Genomic DNA, 26112 nt, shown 5'->3' with positions numbered 1-26112 from the left:
AAATGTATATTTATTCCAAATAGTGAGATTTTTCCTAAGAAGGTGAAATTGATACATCCCTAAGGGATTTCACGTGGTACTGAAGTTAGAGCCCTCCTAGGGACCTGGCTTGGCCTGCTAAGAGATGGGAAAGATCAACACACTCAAAAAAGTTCCCCAATCATCTTGTTCAACAATATCTAACAAATTTTCATTGAGTGCCTACTCTGTGGACAGCATTATGCTAATCACTAAAGGCACAGAGTAAACCAGACAGGGAGAGAGTGTCTATCTTCATAGAGTTGAAAATCATGCTAAATGATTTTTTTTTACAGATAATGGGGTAGTAGTCAAAGATACTTTACCTCAAATGACCTTTACAAGTAAAAAAATGAATAAGGTTTTTGAAAGTAGCCAGGAGAAAAAAACACAGGGGGGCATAAGACAGAGCAATTTCCCTGAAGGACATGCTGACAAAAAAAAAAAAAAAAGGCACTCTTAAAAAAAATCGGTGTTGATGGAAGTGGTATTCCCAGAAAGTGCCTTATCTCCATCGGCTTAGTTAAATATACTGTCTGTGAGAGGTTAAAAACAGCATAGTGGTTACGTGTGACTTCGGAGGTGGATGTATGGGGTCCAAGCCAACCACGCCACTCTTAGACATCTCATTTCTGACAAGGACTCCCAGGAAGGCCGTTACACAGATCAGTAAGAAAAAGGCAGGCGTATAGCACAGCATAGGAAGCATTCAGGGTTAGCCGACACTGTTGCTATCATTATTGTCCAAAAGCGTTTAACTATATCACAAAAATGATGGAAATTCCATCTACAGGGTGGGTCAAAAGTAGCTTTACAGTTGTGAGGATGTGAAACAGAATTTATTTTTGTATTACTATTTACTAATGATTGCATTACTTTCCACATGAACAACTGTGAACCCACTCCTGCCCCACTCTGCATATTGAGTTGACCTGGATTTACGTATAATATTTATTCCCACATGAGATAGAAAAGATCATTTCAGGCCCCAAATCATAGATTTAAAACTGAAAAAATCTATGTGACAAAGCTCATTGTTAGCAAAAGTTTTGTCAAGTTTTCACTGTCCTTTGGGATGTCATTTGTTAGGCATCTCGACATTTAACCAGCTTTGCCGGTGCTGCGCATATTGCTAATTCTGTAAGCACTTGTAAATAATATGCAGTTGTACAGGTAAAAAAAAAAAAGTAGAGTAGCCCCTCTTTTATCTGTGAGAGATACGTTCCAAGACCCCCAGTGGGTGCCTGAAACCACGGATAATAATGAACCTTACATATATATACTATGCTTTTTCCTACATATCCATACCTATGCCAAAGCTTATAAATTAGACACAGTAAGAGAGTAACAACAATAACTAGTAATAATATAGGACAATTTATATCTAGCCATCTCTGGAGGTCATAGAGGAGAAAGAATTGATAAGCACAAATCTTGGGGGTCGTAACAGACGTAAGTGTGAGTCTTATGTCTGCAACTTATCAGCTGTAGGACCTTAAACAACACAATTATCCTCACAAGACTCCACCTCCTCAACTCTAGGATGAGGAGATAATTAAGATTGCTGTGAGGACCAAATGAGGCATCCTGTGGTGAGTATACAGCACAATATTAGGCTTTTAATCTGTTTTTCCAACAATGACAATATCATCATCACCATCACCATCATCATCAGTTTGTCAGCCTTTCTGTTCACCAGAAGGTGCAAAGCTACTCTCACTGCGTATTTGTTTTCACAGCTACGGACCACTGCGGGCTGGCACGCTCCAAACCGGGGAGTGGCCCTGGCTGTGGCCTGTCTTACCTGAGGAATTTCTTGAGATACTGCCGGCTGCACGAAGACCATGAAAACACCCCGTTGTTTCCCGTCAGCGTGGGAGACATGATGTTGCCCTCGGCCTTCCTGCAGGGGTTGCCTTCTCCGTCGTGAATCATGCCGAAGCTGAGGCAGAGCAACAACCGTGACCACAAAGCCTCCCTCGGTGAACACCCCGCTTCCCCAGTTATAACCAGAGGAGGACAATGGTGCGCTGAGAACCAGCGGGCCCAAGTGAGAGGCAGAGCCATCAAGACCGAACAGAAAGGGAAGGACAAAAATGAACTGCCACCCAAAGTGTTGCAAAATCTGTGGGGAAGATTTTAAAGAATTCTGAGTCCTTTGTCAGAGTATATCTTGGCCAGAAAAATCAAAGGATGGTATACCTGCTGTGTATTTTAAGAATGAGGAGATTTTAGTCCAGATTTTTAAGCTAAGCTGAAGTGGTGAGTGAGTCAAATTCTTTTATTTCAAATGGCGACACTTCTTCCTTGCCACCAGTTGTGGAACTGTGGTAAGGAAGTTCAGAGTGAGGAGCAGGTAGGTACAGAGAGAAGCCGGTTGTAAGTTGCTGATAGACTGTTCATTCATAAAGCAAGTGTGACTTATACACTTCTAATGATAGCCTGTTTATTAACTGAAATCACAAACTCTACCATAACCAAACACCCTTAAATCATAAACATCTTTAAAAATTAGTGGGTGACCCCATCTAGTGAAGGCATACAAAGGACTTCTTTTGAATGCATTTTATGAGAAAACTTTGATTAGTCCCATTTTACCACAGCAGGTTCTAGTGATTGTAGTGTAAAAATAACTTTAGGTGTTTTACTCCCTAGGAATCATGTACATTACACCCAAATTGTTCCCAAATCTGCTGACGGGTAGAATAAATATGACAGTAATGTATATACCCATACGTGGTGCATACACCATAAAGGCAGCTAACTTTAGCCATAGTAAAGTTGTAGAGGGTAGGAGAATAACTGTCTTTTGTCATCCCCCCAAAATTCAGTGCACGAGAAAGCTTTTAGTCGTTCTAGGGAGGCAGAGGATAGACACATATCAATTTTATCATTAATTTAGATGGTTCTTAACCTAATTATTTAACGGAGCAGAATTGCCTCTGAAGAATGTCTCTTCATGAGGCAGATACAACTCCTGTAAAAGAAACATGTGATTCTGATGTATTCTTATCAATTGTTATCCTTTGAAGGTAGGCTATACCAAATAATATATTATAATATAATGTAAACTAATAAGTATAAGCATGAATAGGATTCTGTTGGGAGTCACGTCTAAAACTAACCATTTTTCTAGCATTTCCTCTCAATTTATCAGGCAGGCCATACCAGACGGCTGTATACCATGATCTTATCAGTGAACGACCCAGCTAGTTAGAGGTGACAAATTCACAAATAAGTATTTATTAAATTCAACATATACTCAGGGAAAGCATTTTCTCCTCCTCAGCTTTGCCCTATTCAATTCTTCCTTATGCCGCTGAACCAGGAAACTAAGGGGGTTACTCTGGGAGACATCCCCCTAAATATATCGGTGAAAGTCAGAAGCAGAGGGAAATGTCTATATGAAGTACCAGAGGAAAAGAGTAAGAATTGAGGAAATGATCATTAAATTAGCATTTCATGGAGTTTGATGGACATAAGAAAACCAAGTTTAAACTGAATTTTGAACTTAAAAATGTTAAAATTTCTAATTTATTTTGACTTAGCAGCAGTTCAGAAAATACACATTTTCTTTAGCACATGTCAAAAACCATATCAAAATCTCATGAAATGTCTGGTTTAAAATGTACCTCTATAACGTTATGTTACTTAGACCATGAGTATGTATGTTTCATTTTTGTATCTGTTCTTTCTTTTAATTGTGACCATTCTCTCCTCACCCCATCTGGAGGATTTCTTTGTTTTTCCTTACTAAAATGTTGGATTTTGACTTTGGTTAATTGTAACTCATATCCAAGGGTGATTATATTTTTTAATGGCCAGTAATTTGAAAGGTGAGCGACCTGTTCATTTGGACCTGTTCCTTTGAAACAAATTGACACATACGTTTGACATTCAAAGATCATTGTATTTCCTGCTCTATACGAAGGGTCTTGTGCCTAATGGCTATTTCTGAACCACCGCCATTCACAGTAAAATTGGTTCATTCACATCTTTCTAAGAAAGCAGTTTGTATATATATAAAATTCTGGGAAACAGTTAGCTAACAGTAATGGTCAAGATTCAAATTTCCTAGAGATAATGCATTTAGCTCATAACACACCAATGCCGAAATATCAAACATGAATTATAGTTGTGGAAAAGATGGCATTTGCTCTTATTTTTAAGTCAGAAATTAATTGGATGCTCTGAAAATGAGCACTCAATATAAATGCTGAATACGAGGCACACACAGAAACAATCCTAAACTCATATATCCAGAAAGCTTGCCCTTGAACTAGTCCTTTTGCAAAGCAGTATGCGTATACCAATGTAGATGCTGTTGCTCAAATAGTATTTGAAAATTCACCATGGAATGGTATCCACTCCAGATGATATGCCTCATAAAATGAATTCACTTCATTACTCTTGGGTTTATGATACCTCCTTTCTAACTATATTCTCACAAAAGAAAGGTTTACTGCTAGCAGTTAAAAAAATATTAAATGCACACAATGATGCCAACTAAAAGAATATCTGGAATATGCATCAAAAGTTTTAAACCATTAGCATGCCATTATATTCTGGGAAGTTACACATGCCCATGATTACTGCCTTCGTGTAATAAACCATAGGCATCTTCAGCAGAACATGGAAGAAAATAAACAAATGCCTGATTGACTAGAGGAGCCACCAGATAAGCCGCAGTCCATGATACACAGCGCAAGGCTGTGGGGCCACCAAACGAATGCTGTTGAAAAGGAGCAGGGTCAACAATGGCCTTTACGGAGCCCTTCTCATCGTCAGGCGCTATTCAAAGACTTACACAAGATCTACCCAAATTACTCTACTGAGACCAATGCCAATGCATCACCCAACCAGCTTTCATATAAAGTCACTTACTTGTGCCCTGACTCGTGAGCGATGGTGAAGGCCAGGCCAAGCCCTGTGTCCTCGTTGATGGTGCAGCTTCGGTACTTACTGCACATGCCGCTGATGGGGGCGAACCCTGTTGAAATGCCAGTTTCAAATGTTAGTCCACAGGGAGCACACGCAGGTACCTCATCATTTCTTATGTCCTCAAAATGTTCTGTACAATTTTAGTTTAATGCATTCATGGATTTATAGAGGGGGAGGGGCAGGAAAACACTCACTTGTCCAAATAGATAAATGTAGAATTTGATATTTTCTTTTTTCTTATGACATCATCATCAATTGGTCTTCCTCACAACCCTGTTAAGTCGGTCTGAATATCATAATTCTCATTTTACATGTAGGATAGTACATCATTGAATGTTTCTTTGCCTTATCTAAATTTACTATTTGGGTCAGAGCAGCTGCTAAAATGATAGTTAAACCATTGCAAATGTCCACTTAACAGTAGTATTAGCATCAATGCTCAAGGTTTATTTTCTAAGAAAACACACATTCTGTTTTATTTCTAAAGTATATAACATGAAAATGCCTAAATAATGTGAATAGATCAAACTCATTTTTCTCCTGCTCACTATAATGTGATAAATATTCCTGTTTCCCAAAACTACTTCCTCCCAAGAAGAGTCATAAAATCAGTCCTGGATTGCATCTTGAATGACATGATAGTGGTAAGCGTCTTTCCTCCTACATTTGAGTCCCTAATACCAGTGAGTATTAAACACACACTTGTGAATCGACTGCATCCACCTTGCAGTCAAGATGTGAGATTACCAGGGGAACCTAATGCAGTATCATGGGCAGCACTATCACCCCCTCCGCCCCCAGTCAGTACTGATCTACCATCCATTCATTAAAATACTTGTTGAATTCCTACTGCATGCAGTGGAATACACGAGAAAATACGCCACAAATGTAAACGATTTGGTGCTTACTCAATGTCTTGTCCAAATATAGATCTGAGTCCTTCGGTCAAGTAACTTTCTAAAGGAGACACTGCTACCTAGGAACACAGTTAAATACCATGGAGACCAATCAAACTCTCTTCAGCTACCCAGCTCTGCAGTTGTGATGCTTATGAAATAAACCACAGTGCGTCCAGTTAAAGAACTTACCTCAAGCCTCAATGAGCATCAACAGAGCTAATGAAGAAAAACACAGAAACTCCATGCTGAGTTCAGTTAGACAGAACAACATTCACCAGAGGGTTCAGTGAGGATATTCCACAATTTAAATATCAGGTCTCCTTATCAATGATCGTAAGAGCCACCCACCCAATAGAAAGATGCCCTACTGTGTTTTCAGCTAACGGGGCTGTGTATAAAGCATCTGCTCATACCATACCTAGAGTGTCACATGGTTCATTCTTCCAGGAGCAAATATCAAACCCTGTGAGTAAGATGGCATGGTCATGCCTCTTGCCGTTCTTCCCAACGAGGGCAGACTGCCACTGACAAAAGCTGTTCAGAGACTGGTCTGCGTGATGGTTGATCGATAATCCTCCCTACGGGAAACCCACACAAATCAGAGTGTGAATCTGTCACAGAGGTGAGATCGTTGTTGAGTCATTCCATTTCTATAGGCAAACACAGAAACAGCATGTTTCTAGGGAGAGGAAAAAACTCGAGCTAAGGTTGATGACAATTGGTAAAAAAAAAAAAAAGAAAAAAACTAAAAACTATTTTGGGTAAATGCTCACGATGTTTGAAGTAACCACGAAGAGGTTCAGTAGTGTAGTTGATGACCAATTACACTTCTATAACCAATAACCTGGCTGGCTAGGTACATCTTTGTTCATGTCTGACTAGTAACACCTTTACAAAAGTATTATAAGTTTTGGAACATAGTTATAAATTAATGGTGATAAAGTCCAAAGCCTCTTCAACAGAGCCCGAGAAGGTAATGAGTATAGCTTAGTTACTGCTCTCTCAGAATTTCCAGTAAAGGGCTTGGTATATCACAGATTACGATCAATCAACCAACCAATCAAATGAAAACTCATTCAATGGATGAAGAAACAAACAGTTATAAGATTCTACAGGGAAAGGTAGAATTTATCCTCAAAATAATGGTTTGTCAAAATGTTTGCTTAAAATTATTGACTAGGGTCCAGTTCAGGGTTTTTAGAGCGGCTCTCCAGTTAGAGTGAATTAGGCTGCTGCTGGCTTCCGTGTCCTTGAGCGGAGTATAAGTTGGAGGTCAAAGGTGAAGGTGCCTCCCAGACAGCACACACCCTTTCTGCCTTTCGGAAATTCCAAGAACCATTTGGCAAACTGTGAACCTCCGCAGCTCTGCACACCTGGGCAGTGAGGTGGACTTTTGTCCCTGACTCTCTGCTTCGTACGTTCCTTACGGGGGCTATCCACGCAGGTGAAAGGCTGCCGGGGCTTGAACAACTGTCTGCGAATTGGTGATCCCCACCTCAGGAAAACACAGTTTTAACATCGAAACACTGCAAAGCAGTGAGCATCTGCCATTCAGCACTTTATCATAGGTGCTGATTTTATAATTTACCCCCTGCCTTTGGCTTGCACCCCACTGTGATCAGTTCAGGGCAGTGCAACATTCCTCATTTGTCCCTGGAGTGTGCAATGTGATGCTGGAGACAGTCGGTTTACTACAGGGACTTTCTGATGCCTTTTCTCAGTATAGTTTTAAAATGTCCTTTTGCATATACCTGCTGTTACTCAGCATATCCAACTTGTAAAATCCAATGGACCCTTACATTTATTATCAAATGCTCCTTCCTTATGAAGTCTATTTATATTGTCATATATATGATTTATATTTTACATTTGTATTTATAGTATACATGCATATTTAATCATAATTTATGTGTCACTGTATATACCTGCATATATAATTACATTTATATATAAATAATTACTTTGTGATGTTTTAGTTATTTGAATACACAACCCTATTAGATTGTACTTTCCTTGAGGGTAAGGTCAGCATATCTTTGAATTTGAATTTCTAATGACCAGTAAGTACATGACTGGCACATGCTAGGTGTTTAGCAAGTGTATCCTGCATGAAGAAGTAAAGGAAGTTTGCCACTCACAGGTTCTTGTTCCAGAAGAATGAGGCTCACCACCACGATGTTTATGTCACTTCCAATGGTCCCATCTTTAAATAGGCTGGAAACCTGTTGGAGCAATTGAAGTCAGAAATGAAATAAACAAATCTGAAAATTGCCAAAACTGGGGAGGGCAAAAACTGATGAAAAATATTTATATGTATAAGGGCTTTAATTTTACCAAATACATGTGCAATGAAGCCAATTCCCTCAAAACTCAAATTTGTTTCCAGCAAAATCGCATGGCTACGTCTGCTATGGAGCCCACACGAGAGACTCCCCTGCCGTCCAGTGGTTCTGGAGAGCCGGGAGGGCGGGAGTCCCACAGCCTCCCTTACCATGTTCATGACCGTGAGGATGTACGTGGTGACGTTGGCCTTGCCGTGCTTGTCCACCATTTTCTTGTCTGCTACCACGAGGGTCTCCACGTTCAGGCCCTTTTGTGACTTTCCAGCTGATCTTCTGGGCCGCCCTGTGCTCCCGTATTCATCAAACCTGAGATAGGTGTCCTCTGTGGGCGGCTTGGGGGCATCTGCAGCGAATGGAAGAGCATGTGGACGGGGTATCGGTCCACAACATTTGGGTGAGGTAGACAGAAATCTAAACAAGGGGAAGAGAAGGACTATAGAACCAACACTTCACTGAGCTACTGATAAGTGATGCCATCAGTGCCTGCCCTGGGGCTCTGCGCCTAGTTTGTGGTCAAACAAGATTCATTCAGTAGAAGTTTGGATGGATGAATGGGTGGATGGATGGGAGAGGACAGGGGCGAATGGGTGGGTGGGTAGGTGAGTGGGTGGGTGGATGAGTGGGTGGATGAGTGGGTGAATGTGTGGTGTGGGTGGGTGGATGGATTCAGTAACTCAGAAATGCTCCAATGAGTAAACAAAAAGCTACAATTCAAGTGGGTGAAGAAAAAAATCAATTTTGTGAGAATAGTTTTTAAAAATAAAAAATGTTCATTTTATTTTATTACTAAAAAAACTGCAGAAATAGACATCACTCTTTGCATCTGAACTCATAACATGTTACATATTACTTCCTAAATAAAACTTAGAAATATATATCCTGTAGAACACTGTCCATGTCTTATATTCCTGTTTCATCAACACGAACTTTAACATAGCACAAAATGAATGGCCAATCAGGATCTCTGCCCTGATATTGACTTAGTGACACGAGAAACAGCATAGTTTGGTTGATATTTAAAAGCATAAATACTCTGTAACAGGTAAGGTGCAGGCACCCTCTTAACAGAAAGGATACCGGCCACAGCCTGTGGGCAGAGCCCTGGATGTGCCCGCTGGACCAGACACGGTCTCCTTAGTGGACAGACAGGGACAAGTCCAAGGGTGGCTGGGAAGGAAAGGAGCATTTGAAAAGCTCAGGACAGTAACTACGTCAAGTAATAGAGAATTATTTTGGTACTCTAATACCTGGTACAGTTATAATAGTGATGTTTACTCTCTACAGAGTGAAATTAAAAGAGCAGACCATTCAGAGGTAGATGTAAAACCTCAGGTTGGCTACACTGATACGTGACCTTGAGGTTAGTTTTCCTATCTCATTGCCACTGTGAATACCATCACAATTACAGTAACATGACCACTACTATAGACCCATGCCAAATAGATGCCACTAAGAGAGGATATTTCAGTAACACCCCCAACACAAAAACTAACTACAATGGTAAAAACACCGTCTGTCATTATTGCTCCCGATCAATGTCTCAGTGACAGAAGCCCCCGGACCCCCCAGGGGACAAGCACCACGTGGTTGCCCATTCAACTCACTTGCCACTCATGGCTACTGAGCCTTTGCAATGTGGTTGGTGACAGTGGAGAGAGTTAATTTTAGTTTAATTTTAATTTAGAAAGCAATACTTGATTCAGTTACTAAAAAACGTAAGCATGCTTGGAACAACTTGAACATGTAAGTCTACTTTTTCAACCTTAAATTTTATGAAATCTAAATACACATTTTTTTTCTGATGAGAGTTTATCATCTGAGTTGAAACTGTGCTGTAAGTGCAAAACAAATACTAGATTTCTAAAACTTAATACAAAAATAATAATTTGTTCCATTGATGACATGTTAACATACTTTGTATTTTATTGCCTTAATAAAATATATTGTTATATATTAATAAAATTAACTATTTAAAAAATTTTTTGGATGTGGCTATTAGAACAGTTAAAATTCCATTTGGGGTTGGCAGTATCATGTATTTCTACTGGACACTGCTGGTCTAGAGAATGCAGAAGGCTGTGCCCAGGTCAAAAGACCATGCCCAAGGGTCCGATTAATTCACTGACACTGCCCCTCAGGTGCCAACATTCTTGTCTGCTGGGAAGTTTCTCCTTTAAATCCTTAAAAGGAAGGCCCAACCACACCTGAGGATGCAACTCTGATTTCTTTCACTATTGTAAGACTGTGTACTTTTCTCCCGAGCACAGAGATAACACTGGAACCTTTGACTAAAATGTAGGAGGTACTAAAAGAACAAGAACAAAAAAGCAGATAAAAATCTTTCCAGTTTATACCAAAAAATTGAGCATCTATCACGTAGTGTCTGCCTGACAGGGATGATGTCTGGTCCATCTCCAAGACTAATTCCAATTTTAATATGCGAAGCCGGCACACCCAATGGAGCTTGAGAAAACCTATTGAGGGCCCACATATGAACAGAAAAAAAAAGTTTCCTTACATACATTTCTTGCGTCGTCCACAAAAATGCTGCTTTTGCAACCTTTGATGGTGATGCTCTGTTTCTTGACTCTGGTACGTGTGGGGAGTATGTCTTGGGGTGTGACCCGGATAATTCTGGCTGGAGCCCGGGTAGCCATGGTAACGCTGGACCGTCTCCTCAGCGGTCCGTTTGTACAGTATGTGAGGGTGGTGGCCGGCAGGTGAGCTGTAGTTGTGTTCCTGGGCCAGCAGCTGAGGTAATGGTGAGATGAGGAATTCATTTCTTTGTGTCCTTATCAGACCTGACTAAAAAGTCAAACACAAAGGAAACATTAATGATTCCAGGCATGCCTTTTGTATGTGTTGATTTTCAGTAACTGTTTATTGGCTACTTTCTGCATGCGGGCACTATGCTAAATGCTTGACTTGTATCATCTCGTTTTATCTGTACCATTAGCAGTTGCAACTCTTATCACCCCATTTTACAGATGAGGAAACCGAGGCTAAGATACTAAGTGGGAAAGCCAATACTGGCACTGTGGGGGAGGAAAAATAATTTTCCCTCTACCTTTCTAGGCTCTTGGCTGAAATCGCCCCTGTAATAAAAAAACAAATTAACAGGAGAAAAACAAACAAATGTTTAATAACATGTACACTTCCCTTTATACATGGGAGATACCCAGGAACACTGTAATGCCTGGAAATGGCCCAAGCCACCACCTTAAACCTGTTTTATTACAGGGCTGCCTCAGCCAAGAACCTAGAAAGTGTGGGAAGGTGGCAAAATAGAGCCAGAGAGGTCATTCCAGGGGAGCCGCCTGCACATTTTGCTCCTTGAACCTTTGGAAAGTTTGAACTGGACAGCATAACCTTTGGACTGAGCCAAAGCAACACCGCCTTGTAAGTAACTGCTTGTGAAACTAGCAGGAGAGCAGACACCCTGACCACCAGGACTGCCGATTGTGGACTCTCCTTCTGAAGATAGAACGAGTCATCAGCCACGTGCAGCTAAAGAAGGACTCCACCTGCTCACACCGATAGACATGTCTCTCCTTTCTTCCTGCAATCACTTCCCTTTCACGTCTCACAAACACCCCTTGCTTCCCCCCTGGAATCAGCACCCGGCCTGGGCTTCTGCCTGCATCTGCGCCCGGGACTGCAATTCTATAATCCTATACAAACACTTGTGGCCTCTCACTTTGGCTTTTTACTTTTAGGTTAATCAAGGATAAAGAGAAAAATGACTTTCCCTCCCCTACACACTTGTAAGGGAGTCTGCACACACGTCTGTCACTGCGTCTCCTCCGACACACTGACGTGGCTCGCTGGTGCTCCCTGCCTCTGTCTCAGCGTGAACACCACCCCCTCAGACCCTGTTTGAAGCGGGCCTCTCCCCACTTCTAAGTTACCTCGGGCCACAGACGTTTGCTTTAGTCTATCTTCAGTGAAGGAAGCAGACAAAGGGCACCCTGGTCCCCCCCACCTCCGATGCATGATTTCCATGTACCCGACAGTGGCATCCCAGGTGTCTGCCACACAGCAGCAGCCAATCAGTATTTATTAGTCTATAACATTTGTGGAATAAGTTATTGAAAGAGGCTCAGAGTGGAGGGGCACTGAGGGGCTGCCAGCCCCCCCGCCCCTCCCTTCCCAGATGGGGAAACCAGAGTTGGGAAGTGACATGTTCGAATCCACTCAGAACTAAACAGAGAGGTGTGTGAGCCTAGTGTGTTTGTCCCACTACAGGAAGAAAATTATTTTTTTATTGCTTTCTCAAAACAGAACTTTTCACTCTGCTTTGGAGTTGCCTACAATTCTTTAACAGGGAGGAAAAAGAAAGCTCCCGAACTGGTTAGTCCAGTTAAGGCACTTCAGTGTTTGAGCCTTTGATATGACTTCAACCAGTTAGGAAGTTACTAAGGCTGGAGAGCTTTCAAGGATAATGTACTTTTTTTCCCCAAAAAAACATTTAAATCTTTTCACTGTGTTGGGGATTGTAACTGGTGTCCTTTGTCTGCATGCAGCTCAGAAGAGATGAGGGGTTCCACCTGCGCTGCCAGCTGAGATGGGCTCCCGGGTGGCTGTGAGGGTGACACCAGGTCCAAGGTGAGAACAAGGAGGACCATCCGGAGGGGACAAACTCCGATGTCATTATGCCGAGAGCACACCAACACTGGTAATGTCCTCAGGTCTCCCTAAAGTACACCAGTCTAAGAAACTGAAATATAACTTTTTGCCGTCTGCATCTACAGCTGGAGAAATGGTTTAATTGATAACTCGGACAGGCCCTCACATGTGGACACAGACTGAAAAAAGAACGTATGTTCAGGATTCCCTACTGTGGAAGGGGGAAAATCTCATGCTTTGGGAGGAAAAAAAACGAAAATATACACGTCAACAAAAAACTGTGATTTCCCACCCATTCACTGGTACCATTATTGCCACCAACGCCACTCACAACAGAAATATGATTTAGAAGATTTATGTTTTCCACATCCCTATACTGTATACCCAATAATCTTCCTTCAAAAGCCTGAAAAGCCCAGTTAAACTGAATGTAATCAGATACTGTCAATAACCCCAAAGTTTTCACAGCCTGGTGGGGGGGAGGGGGGTCGAAGCTAGTAAGAGCCACCAAGTACTTTGAATTCTGTAATGGGTAAGTGTTCCTTTCATCCTTTCCCTTATCTCTGGGGAAGTTTATAAACCTCTCAGGTGCTCAAGTCCCTGATTTGTAAAAGAGGAATAATAATAGCACTTCCCTTAGAGGATTTTTAGAGGTTAAATGATATTTTAAGTGCTAAGAACAGTACTTGGCACAGAGAAAATACTCAGTACATGTTTATTATTGTGATTACTATATTTGATTATTTGAGGGAACAAAGCAGAGAAGTCATGCCATTTTCCAACTGTGTTTGTATTGCAATTTCCCCCTTCAGCTGGAGCTGAAATTCTGGGAAGCAACATAAATGTTCTTTCTGTTCATTGAGAAAAACAATGAAAAGACTCAACAGGTTTTAAGATCTGAAAAGAGACAGATGAATGAAATTCTTGCAAATGTAACTGGAGATAAAAGCAGAGGAGAAATCATAATTCCTGTTTCTTTTTTAACCTCAGATTGTTGCTCAACCCAAAGATTCTAGGTTTTAGTTTTGACTTGTTTGCTGGGTTGTTCTGACAGGGTAGTCACTAGACCGCTCCTCTTCAATGACACTGCTTGGATGCATGATGTTCACAGGTCAAAACATTTAAATCCAGCTTTCATCCATTCTGAAGACCCAATCTCTTATCCACCGGCTGTTTCCTGAGAATGGGAAGCTTCATGGGGGAAAAATACCCTTGACTGGCTTTAAAGAAATAAATGGATGGTGACTGCTGGGAGAAAAAGAAAAGCAAAGTGGACTTTCTGGAAAATATGCCAGAATGCACCATGAGTGTGGACCGGAGCTCTCAAATTCCACGCCGGCCATCAGTTTAGACAGACAGGTAACGGCCCAACTCCTCCCAGAGAGCGAACACCTGGGCAGATCCCTCCAAGGCTGTTCAACAGCTGCTCACTGAGCACCCAGGGTACATGCAGCTGTGTCCCTGGCAAAGATGTTTATCCAGGTGACCCCTGACCTCAGCCAGGCAGGTAGGGTCTCCGTGTACTCTCAGTGGCATTGGCTTTCTCAGTCACACTGAGAGTGATGGATTAACGGGGGAAGAAAGGTCCAAAATACTTGCTTCAGCAGTTCTGAGAAATGCCTGGCTTTTTTTCCTTCCCTAGCTTGGGACGTTCAGCTCCTTCAAACACTCTGGTAGGCACAAAACAAACTATCCTTTTCTTTCACTTACTAACCAATTCTGGCACCAAAACAGTATCAGCCAACATGGCTTTGACCACGTACAATGGTTTATGCTATTGACACAAAGACAAATCATCTCAGTTCCTTCCTCGATTAACTGTCCTGGTCTAGATTATGCCATTCTGGTGTCACTTAAGAGATATTAATAACACGCTGCTGAAACTCACTTATTTGGCTAATTAATAATATTTCTGTTGAAATCAATTGTTAATTACTTCAACAGCCCAAGTCTCAGGAGACCAGGATACGGCGGCTCACAACTCAACACTGGGTTGTCCAATTGATGTCTGTGTCCATTCTCCGAAGGGCATTTACTTCTAAAAAGCTCTTTTTATTTTTTAAACAACGTGTAAATAGCAAAATGGTTGGCCTGTTTACCATAGCTATTATATAAATTTTAGTATTAATTTCAAAAAATAAATCCACCAATGTTCATATAGTTTTTTAAGCAGTCAAAAATCTATGACTTAACACTTATAAACTAATCCAAGTAGTTTAATCATGACCAATAGACGGCTCTCTCCTTTTCTCCCCACCCCCTGTACTGCCTCCACCAATCAGAAGAGTTGTTCACAGTTTCCTATGCACCAGACAGTGTGCAAAACATTCTCTCTGTGAAATCTCAGACTCTCACAATGTCCTGTTCGATAGGCACTCTCATTAAGCCTTCTGCGTGACACAGCCTCCCCTCCGCCTTAAATACACATCCCATCAGGATTCAAGAAAAGTTCAGGAAACACTGTATTGTACAATTAAAACTTACTAAGAAAGAACTGAATGTATGTGTAAACATTTTTTACAGGTAAATATATGAGGTGAAGAATGTGTTCATTAACTGGATGGGGAACTCTTCCTAATGTAGGTAAATTCAAATCATCACGTTACATACTTTAAATATCTTACAGTTTTGTTCATTATACCTCAGTAGAGCTGGAAAAAAAAGAGAAAGATTCTAGAGAGGATGTGACTTTTTTTGGCAAAGTAGGCTAGCAGCCCAAATAACTGACTCTTAAAGATGAAACACTCATTGGCTGGCTTAACGTTAAGTGCTAACCTGTTAACTCCCTTTTCCTGCCATTTCCTAGGGAAAGGAAGAACACCGAGAGGTACCCAGAAACTCAGACCTTTTGGAAATGAAGGCTGGGGTCAAGTGATGCTAGAATCAGAGCCATCCTTTTGGCTTCCCCTCTCAATTTTCACACCAAAGCGTGGTGTTCAACAGCGTCAGTCACAGAGAAAGCTTCTCCATGCATCTGGAGATCTCGGCTCAGCTGCTGTCTGGAATGTGGCCTGACTGGACATTACTAAGCTAGTCCAGACTCACCCCGCAATGCTCTGGTTTCGCACTTCTACTGCATTGCAAGCACTTGCAGGGCATGGCCAGGCTACTCTGCTTTGCAACAGCCAAGGCCTGTCCTGTATGTCAGAGGCATTCAGCCTATCTTTGGGAGAGGAGTAAGTGAAACCCACTCTTCTCCGCCCCTCCAATAGCTAAACATGCCCTGACAATCAACGAGGACAGATGTCAAAGCTGCGTGACCCTTCCCGGCAGTTTGGCCATGCAGACTTTCTATTCTAGGGAAGACAGAGGAAGGAGCTCCTGGACACTCAGCTGCCACACAATCTTCTTTGCTCCAGCCTTGCCTTGTGAATCAGATCATTTCAAAGGAAGCTTAAGGAAGGACTCCATTTGGAAAACACATGACTGCCATAAAGGCTGTTGGTTAATTGTGAGGGACCAAGTCGAGATAGCTAGCGTGTCTGGATTTAATAGAAACCAGACTTTCCATGAACTTCACATGAGACCACGCAGCCAGCCTCTCTCCCTAGACCATTCCAGGCTTTGGTGCTGTGTCTGCTAATAACAGTCCTCCTTCGTCTCATGTCATGTCAATGTCCTCTGGAAGGGGGGGTCCATCTGGGAGGAGGCAGTCATAACTCATATCCCTCAGGGTTGTGTTTTTAAATGTCAATTTCAGAATCCAAATTTGTGCTCCCAACCTCAAATTTCCATTTTCTCTAAATAATATCCTACCCAATGCGGTATTATGTGGTTAACAATGTTGACAAATTTCAACATACAATTAGCTCCCGAGCTCCTAGCTCTGCCCTTCCCTGTGTTCTGATTCCAGTCTCTACAGTCTTGTCATGCGTCACCCCAGCCCTAGAGTCAAGCAGTGGCCTGTTTTCTGATCTCCCTGTGGGCAATGCCTACCCTCTGTCACTCCAAGGTTTATTTTTCTATAGCATCTCATTAAACAGGCCACATTCATGCTGACTTAGGACAAGAGGAACACCAGCACAAGAAATATGGATTTCAAACAACACTGCAGTCCAGTTCGATCTAAACCTGTCCCTTAGTCACCTCTCTATCCATCTTCTACCCCTTTCTACTGAATCCCAGGTATGCGGGCTCCTTCGCTGTTCCATCAACAGGACGGCTGAGCTCCAACCCCAGGACCTTTGTGACTGCAGTTTCCGGTGTCTACAGCAGCAATAGTCAACCCATGTGCTGCAAGAAGTTCAAACACATGCGACACCAGACTATTGAGTCTGGGGCACTGACGTCTTTTCCCTTAGATGGTCAAATAAAAAAAATGAAAACAGCCAATGTAACAATAGCCATCTGGTGTGAATGAATCAAAATGATGCCCATTTTTAGTCAGATTGGCAAAAAATAATATTGTCTGGTGTGCTTCAGAATTTTAGTAATTAGTCTATGTGTGCCATGAGATGAAAAAGGTTGAGAATCACTGTTCTAGAATCTTCTTTCCCCAGATACCTCACTGCATTTAGAGTTTTGCCCAGAGGCCACGTCTTCAAACCACCCCGTGTACAAAGCAAACCCAGTCGCCCTCCGTACCAGTCAGCTTCCTTTTTCCGTGGAGTCCTTATCATCACTCGGCGGTGCACCGTGTGCTGTTGCTCGTGTGTTTCTTGTCCGTCACTCCTGTTCACTCCCTAAAACCTAGGGCTTTGTGTCTGTGTTGCTCGTTTTCGTGTGCCCAGTGTTTGGCACATGGTTGGTGCTCTATAAATATTGGTGGAATTAAGGGATGAGCTAGAAATGAGGTGAATGTTTGGTATTAAGGGATACAAAGCAAGCAAGGCAGTGATGGCTGAACTTAAGGATGCTTCTACAATGGGAGACAAACACATAACCAATTAGTCAGATACATTATACCCTTTCCTGAGTCATCATTCTGATTTATACCCCCCTGGAGTAGGCTTCTTTACCATACTGTGCTTTGCCACGGCACTCGTCAAAGGGGTCTTTTATCCTCTCTTCATGTCAAGTAAATCCCTGCAAAGGGGAGGTAGTGTTTTACTAGACTTTGTCCCCTTGGTGTACTCAGATGGCACTGGCGTGATATTTAAACCATCGTGGGTGAATGGGGAATATACAGAATCCTATGGGAATACAACGTCAGGGCGGACCATCCCTGAGAATAATGTTCAAACTTTTGTCCAGTAAGGAACAGCAGAAGGTTTTGATGGGAAAAGCCATAAGAGCCAATCTGTTATAGAAAACTGGCTGGACCCAAGTTGTAGACACTCTCTGCCTCCTCTAACAGTGAAAGACAAACTAATTTGACACTATATTTTTCCAATTATCGTGAAAAATGCCAAAAAAATTAGACAAGACTAGCAAATCATATGATGAACACCTACTAGCTAATATCCAGTTTGTCAACTCTTACTATGTTATCTTTGCTTCAAATTTCTTTTTTAAAGAGCCTTATTATTTTATATATAGGTATTCAAATACAAAAGTCTAAACTCTCAATATAAAAATAAGTGGAAGCTCATACTGTGCTCATGAATAGGAAGAATTAACATCATTAAAATGCCCATACTACCCAAAGCAATCTATAGATCCAATGCAGTGCCTATGAAAATACCAATGGCATATTTCACAGAACTAAAACAAATAATCCAAAAATTTATATGGAACCATGAAAGACTCTGAATAGCCTCAGTAAGCTTGAGAAAAAAGAACCTGTTGGGGGCATCACATTGATATCAAACTATACTACAAGGCCATACGAATCCAAACAGCATGGTACTGGCATAAAAACTGACATATAGGTAAATGGAACAGAAAAGAGAGCCCAGGAATAAACCCACACCTATATGGTCAATTATTTGACAAAGGAGGTAAGAGCATATAATGAGGTAAAGATAGTCTCTTCAATAAATGATGCTGGGAAAATTGGAGAGATAGAGGCAAAAAAAAACTAGACCATCTTCTTATACCATAGAAAAGAATAAACTAAAAAATTAATGACTTAAATATAAGACTCAAGTCCATAAAACTCCTAGGAAAAAACATAGGCAGTAAAATCTCTGACATTTCTCTTAGCAATATTCTTTTTCTGCTATATCTCCTCTGTTTGTAAGGGAAACAAAGGGAAAACAATGGGACTACATCAAACTAAAAAGGAAAATGGAACCATCAGCAAAACGAAAAGAAAATCTACCAAATGGGAGAAGATATTTGCCAATGACACTTAAGATCCAAAGCATATAGGGAACTCATACAACTGAACACTGAAAAAACAAAGAATCCAATCACCGAATGGATAGGACCTGAATAGACACTTCTTCAAAGAAGACATACAGATGGCCAATAGGCATATAAAAAGATGCTTGATGTCACTAATTGTCAGAGAGATGCAAATTAAAACCATAGTAAGATATCACCTCACACCTATCAGAATGGCTATCACCAATAAATCAACAAACAACAAGTGCTGGCGAGAAGGTGGAGAAAAAAACTTCGGTGGGAATGCAGATTGATGTAGCTACTATGGAAGACAATACGGAGGATCCTCAAAAAATTAAAAGTAAAACTGGGATTCCACTTCTAGGTATATTTCCAAAGAAACCCAAACCACTAATTTGAAAGAATGTCTGCACCCCTACGTTCACTGCAGCATTATTTACAGTAGCCAAGATAGGAAAGCAACCCAAGTGCCCATCAATAGATGAGTGGGTGAAAAACACTGTGGTACATATATACAATAGAATATTACTTAGCTACGAAAAAAGAATGCGGCCTTACCATGTGGGACAGCATGGATGGAGCTAGAAGGTATCATGTTAAGTGAAACAAGTCAGCCCAAGAAAAAAACCATATAATTTCATTTACATGTGGAATCTAAAGAACAAAATAAACAAAATTGAAACACACTCATAGACACAGAGAACAGACTGATGGTTGCCAAAGGAGTGGGGGGAAGGTGGGGAACTGGGTAAAAAAGGTGAAGGGATTAAGAAGTATACACTGGAAGTTACAAAATAGTCACTGGGATATAAAGTATAGCATAGAGAATATAGTCAACAGTATTGTAATAACTATGTATAGGTCCAGGTGGGTAAACATCAGGGGAACACTTTGTAAAGTATATAATTGTCTAACTACTATGCTGTACACCTGAAACTAATACAAAATAGTACTGAATGTAAACTGTTGTGGAAAAATATACTTAAAAAGAGAAACTCTCAGCATCGAATCAATTACAATGAATATTTTCATATAAGATTAGTATACCTTGCTATCAAAACTCTAACTCCTTGCTATCTAAAATCAATAATCAATACATTATTGTTGTCTATTGCTATTTAGGTTCTCGCTATCCAAATTTATTTGGTTCCTGAGTTTCAACAGGAAGGAATTTACATAGTTGGCCTAATATACATTTGCCGAAAATAGTGATGTTTCTAGGAGGAACAGCTGACACGGGTCCTGTGACCCAGCTGGAGCGGCTTAAATAGTGTCTGTTAGATTTGCAAGATGCTGGAGCAATTGGTTTTGAAATAAACGGCGCTCCTCCATTTCCAAGGCTGCTGCCTGCTGGTGCGCGGCATCAGGAAGACACATGTTTATACTTGTGTCTGTAGTGGTGATGGGTTATGTCAAGCCCTCCACCCTACCTTGCCCTGCCTACCTTGGAACTGACAGCATTCATTTTTTTGAAAAGACAGCTGGAGCGGGAAGCCATGCCAGTAAGCAGCTGGTGGAGATGTGATGAAGTTCACCACGTGGCATCCGCCCATTGGGTAGCCACACCGAGGGGCTAGGTGGCTAACTGGACTGCCCGAGCCCTCCCAGGTGTGGCGTGCGGCAGCCAGTGAACACCATGTTGGGAACAGCTGGGCCCAACTGTCCTCAGTTATTTCTCCTCCTGCTCCTTCTTGCTCCCTGCCTTTAAGGTAAAACCAAGGAAAATAATCATAGGATTATGGGATGTTAGCAATTATGTACTTCAGCCCCCAGATTTTACAGAGGAAGAAAATGGGATCCAGAAAGAACAAAGCAGCTGGCCCAAGTCTCACAACTGCTTAGCTGTGGATCATTCTTGCCTAGCATTTTGTTTTCTCAACTACTTAAGGGAGAGATTGGACTTGGTAATATAAGGGTCCATCTACTTCTGCAATTTTATTCTTTTTAGGAGTGGAGATGCAAAATGCAAGTTCTGCCCAAGATGGCTAGCTCGCATGACAGCCTGGTACACATGTAGCAATAAACATGTTTCTTGATGGTGCTACATAGCATTGGAACCCAGTTAGGGGCCTTACTGCCCATCTTTAACCTGGCTGAATATCAAGTTTAAAGATGTAGACACATCGAGGTGTGACAGAATCATCGACTGGCTGCCTCTTGCATGCCCTCTCTGAGCCCGCAACCCAAGCATGCACCTTGATCAGGAATTGAACAGGAAACCTTTGGCTTTGTGGGATGACACCAAGACCAACTGAGCCACCCCAGTCTTCACACAGCACAGTATTATTAGCTGTAGTCACTATGCCACACGTGACATCTCCAGAACCTACTCACTCCACATAACTGAAAGTCTGTGCACCTCCCCAAATCCCCCACCCTTCAGTCCCGGCAGTTACCGCTCTACTCTCCGGTTCTATGAGTGTGACCATTTGAGGTCCCACCCATAAGTGAGATCGTGCAGTATCTCTCTTTCTGTGTCTGACTTCACTTAGTGTAATGCTCATTCTAGCTGTAGCAAATGACAGGTTCCCCCTTTTTAATGGCTGAATAATATTCCATTGCACATGTACATCACACTTTTTCATCACTTATTCGTTGATGGGCACTTCAGTTGATCCCGTATCTTGGCTACCGTGAATGATGCTGCGTGGAACCAGAGAGTGCAGATGTCTCTCTGAGACCCTGATTTCATTTCCCTTGGATCTACACCCCTAAGTGAAATGATTGGGTTGTATGGTAGTTCTATTTTCTTTTAGAAATCTCCATATTTTTTTCCAAAATGACTGTACAGTCCCACCAACAATGTATAGTGTCCTTTCCGATACTTACCTCTTCCTGTCTTTTTTGTAACACCTGTTCTAACAGGTGTCAGGTGTCTCCTCCTAGTGGTTCTGACTTGCATTTCCTCAATGAGCAGTGGTGCTGAGCATTTTTTCATATCCCTTTTTGGCCATTGTATGCCTTCTTTTGAGAAACATCTATTCAGGCCCTCTGTTCATTTTTTAAATCAGGATATTTATTCTCTTGCTATTGAGTTCCTTCTACATTTTGGAAATCAACCATCTATCAGATGTATGGTGTGCTAGTATTTTCTTTCATTTTGTAAGTTGTCTTTTCACTTTGTTTATTGTTTCCTTTGCTGCGCAGGCGCTTTTTAGTCAGATGCAGCTCTGTGTGTCTATTTTTGCTTTTGTCGTCTGGGTTTTTGGGGTCAAACCCAAAAATTCCCTGCCCAGACCAATGAATACAGAAGCATTTCCCCTATATTCTCTTCTTATACTTTTACAGTTTCCAGTCTTTTGTTAAGTCTTTCGTCAATCTTTCATCCACTTAGCTTAGCTGTTGTGAGGGTTTTTTCATGCACGAATGGTTGATTCAAATCGATGTTCCTAGGAGGGGACCAGCACTGGAGACTTCTGCTCTGCCATCTTGCTGACCTCACTCCCCGTCCGGAGGTTTTGTCGTTCAACTCCGTGTTAATTCTGGTTTGTTTTTTTTTTCATATAGGAATTTGAACCCAATATTGTCATTTCATTCAATTTTTCAAGAGAAGCCAGAAATTCTGTTTTGTATGTACAACCACTGGGCACCAGCTAAGGCTGCCCCGTATGGATCTGGCATACGCTCTCCAGTTCCTCCCAGTGTCCGCCCTTCCCACTGCCCCACATCCCTCGTTACATTACTGGCCTGGTGCCTGTGGGCATTTGGCTTCGTGCCCTCTGCCCTCATACAACCCTGTTTTTGATGCATTGCTTTTATAAGAATCGTGTCTTATTATTAGAGACATTTCCTTTTCCTTCTTTACCTGCCAGACCACTGAGCACAATGTGGACTCCACAAATGTAATTACTGAACAAAAAGTACCTGCTATGAATGAGTTTATATTGAGCAAAGGGAAAAAGAATTGAGATTTAGAGTCTGGACTTAGATTTGAGTTCTGATTCCACACCTTAAAATCTTTGCAACCTTGGAACATTTGCATTCCCCCTCCACCCTGTGCCCGCCCCCACCCCACTCAGCCTTCGTTTCCTCACATGTAAAATGACAATGACAGAGAATTCTAGCTTTTTAGCATTGCTTGGGATTATATCAGGTAAAGCACACTTGGCTGACAGGGATTCATTAAGAGATTAATACACGATCACTGTTTGCATGTGGCCAGTAGATAAACACAGCTTTCTTAGAAGGTTGTAGCAGAAGCATAGTTTATTTACCCTGAAGTCTGTTGGTTTGCAAATACTTGGGTGCCTTCATGCAGAAACAAACTACAGAAGCCTGCAAATGGGTAAACATTTCTGTTCTGTGAACCGAACTGGCCTTCTGTAGCATCCAAATTACTACTCCAAACAGATGCTGGGGATGGAGGAGGGGTGCCTGGCGGCAAAAATAGCAAAGGGCCATTTGCATTAAATTAAACTAATACCCTCCATCCAGATTCAGCTTCAGAATGACATAAATAAGATAGGATGTCAGGCCAATGCATATGCTGTTAACTCGTTAACATATAACAGAGGGATTAATTAAATATGTGTGGGGATTTCCAAGTTTTTTCCTCAGGCTTTCATAGTTTCCTTGGCTTATCCAACTGTCATGCAAGCTCTCTCCCCTTTACAAGCACAGTGTGGCAGGAAGACAAGAAGTGGCTTTCTTGCCAGATGTTGGGTCACTTCTATCTGATGTCAATAGTTACATATTAGTCTGTCATGGGTCATGGATTGGTTTACAAAGTTATTCAAAATGTCAGATGGCTCTGGCCACACTTGTCCTGGGGTAAGTTGAACTTCAAGTCTGCACCGGCTTCCTGAGTGCTGATAAAAACAGCCGACTAGGTGCTTGCAGGCGGACTCCGAGGGCTCCAGTCAAGTGCGCGCACATGAAGACAGCTCCGTCCTGACTCAGCTGCTCGTGCTTCCTATGCTGCCTGCAGTGTACTCCCCGCCCATGCTTCAGTGGAGTGTAAAGCATTTGGAAGTGAATTGCTTTTACTGTCATGTCTCCTTTAATCAGAGATTTCAGGCTGCATATCAGTGGTTTACCATGATCACATTAAGAGAAAATCAGCAGCAGGACTCTGAGTTCTTTAGCTTCTGCCAAAAAGAGTTTTGTTTGTTTCTACAACCATAGCTAAGATAACATGGGTACTGAGGTTGCAGCTAACATCTTACACGGATCCCTCAACAATGAAGACTGTGGGTAACGTTGTACCTTTGCTACCCAGTAGGTTGTTTGTTTATCTAATGACTGCGGCCCTCACTTGGCTGCGGTGGACCCAGCTCCAGTAGGAGAGACGGGGCCTGCTCTGATATCCTCTCTGCCTCCATCTCTCACCACTACGCCCTCCCCCGCCCCTTGAATACTTTCTAAGCAGGGAGGTCTTTCTGCTGTTCTCTAAGCTTGCCAAACCGGTTTGGGGCTTTCTGCAAACCCCCAGCTCTCTGTGAGACTGAACTCACCTCCTCAGAAAGGTTTTCCCTGACTATCTAATTAAAAACACCCCCTCCCCCTCCCATATCACCGTTGTGGGCAGCAGTGTGGTCATGCCACCAATGGGAACCAAATGTCTGGGGTCAAGTTCTGGCTCCACTACTTGGTAGGCTTGTGATCTTGGTTGAGTTACTGGACCCTTTGTGCCTCAGTTTCCTGAGGACAAGTGAAAGACAGGCTTGTGCTGAGCATTAAAGACATTAATACACATAAACCACTTAGAATAGTGTCTGACACACAGTGAGTGCCTGGCTGGTCTATTTCATTTGCTGCTTCCCTACCTGAAAGTATTGTGTTTCTTGAATGAATGATTGATTATCTTTCCTCAGGAGCATGTAGGGTAGCACAGAGGAGGAACCTTGCATGTTCTTGTCCTGTTTTTTTAATCCCTGAGTCATGTCTGATGCTTTTGGGACAAGATAGCAGCCACTAACAAAGCTGGCGGCTGTCAACTAAGAAGTCATTGGGCGGGGAACCGGGGACGTGATTAAAGAAAGATAAAAACAAGGGCATTCCAAACGTTGTATTAACTAGTTCCACAAAATGTTTATAAAATCACAGCCTATATAGAGAATTTGGTTTTCATTTGTTACTTTTGCAGCGGGGGCAGGGGGTGGTTCTGGAAAACTCCCCCGCATGGTAGCATGGGACTGTCAGATTAACTCATTCAACAAATACTGAGTGTTTATAATGGATTAGGCACTGACCTAGGCATGAAACAGCCCTGGCCCCTGTGCCTCAGGCTGCCCAGGGAGACCAACTGCTGAGCAGACATCACAAGGCAGCCTCCTTTTGCCCTCCCCTCCGCCACCCTCCCAAGGAGCTTGGGAGATCACGGAAGGGGCACCTAACAAATTCTTAGAAAGGCTTCTTAGAAGAGGGAATGTCTAAGCTTAGTCTTTAATGAGGCTGGTGTCAGCCAGGTGAACAAGGGGCGGGGGTGTGTGGGTATCCAGGTGAGGGAGCAAAGGTGAAACAGAAAGAGTGGCTGGCCGCCTGAAGCTATTTGATTTGTCAAGCATGGAATGGTTATTTGCACTGGCATGCATATGCTTTTGAGAGTGGAAAGTAGCAGATTTTTAAAAGCTCTAAGTACTAAAAAGATAATGTGCACCCACACGTAATTCCAAATAAAAACATTGTGAGTAAGACTTACATTCACTCGACACTACCACAGCCAGAGTCTCATGACTCATAACACAAAAAAAGCCATTGTGTTCATTAAAGCAAAGGGCTCTGAGCTCCATCCTGAGAAAAGTGGAGACTCATCAGGGATTTAATCCCAAGCAGAGTTCATGTGGCTGCAATAGGGAGGAGGAACTGATTGAAAGGAAGACAAGAATCCAGACTAAGAAATCATCAGAGGCTAGTGCCCAGGTTGCTGCAGAGAAAATGGCAATAGAGACTAAGCAGTGATGGCAAAGATGCAAATCAAGTATGCAATTTAGAGAAAAAGAAGAAGGTAGACTTGCAAGGGTTTACTTATTGGGTATGGAAAGTTAAGGTAGGTACTCAGGTCTCTTTTGTAAGCAACTGCATAGATCAAAAATGAAAAGTGCCCATGGCTTCATTTT

At 42.0% G+C, this 26112-nt stretch overlaps 1 protein-coding gene across 1 annotated transcript in view; it reads right to left on the bottom strand.

Moving 5' to 3' along the window:
• The window catches only part of ADAMTS18 (ADAM metallopeptidase with thrombospondin type 1 motif 18), a 124349-nt gene that overhangs the window by 54748 nt on the left and 43489 nt on the right, over positions 1-26112 (bottom strand). The window contains exons 3-8 of the mRNA XM_045819213.1: positions 10719-11005; positions 8350-8543; positions 7997-8080; positions 6277-6436; positions 4903-5008; positions 1823-1960 (exon numbers count right to left, since the gene is read on the bottom strand). Of these exons, the coding sequence (XP_045675169.1) occupies positions 1823-1960; positions 4903-5008; positions 6277-6436; positions 7997-8080; positions 8350-8543; positions 10719-10980 (944 nt within the window). The 5' untranslated portion in view covers positions 10981-11005. The remainder of the gene's footprint in view (positions 1-1822; positions 1961-4902; positions 5009-6276; positions 6437-7996; positions 8081-8349; positions 8544-10718; positions 11006-26112) is intronic.

The sequence above is a fragment of the Phyllostomus hastatus genome, unplaced genomic scaffold (assembly GCF_019186645.2).
Source record: "Phyllostomus hastatus isolate PE091 unplaced genomic scaffold, TTU_PhHast_1.1 phas_scaffold_345, whole genome shotgun sequence".
Lineage (NCBI taxonomy): Eukaryota > Metazoa > Chordata > Mammalia > Chiroptera > Phyllostomidae > Phyllostomus > Phyllostomus hastatus.
This window is presented reverse-complemented; position numbering and strand designations above follow the sequence as displayed.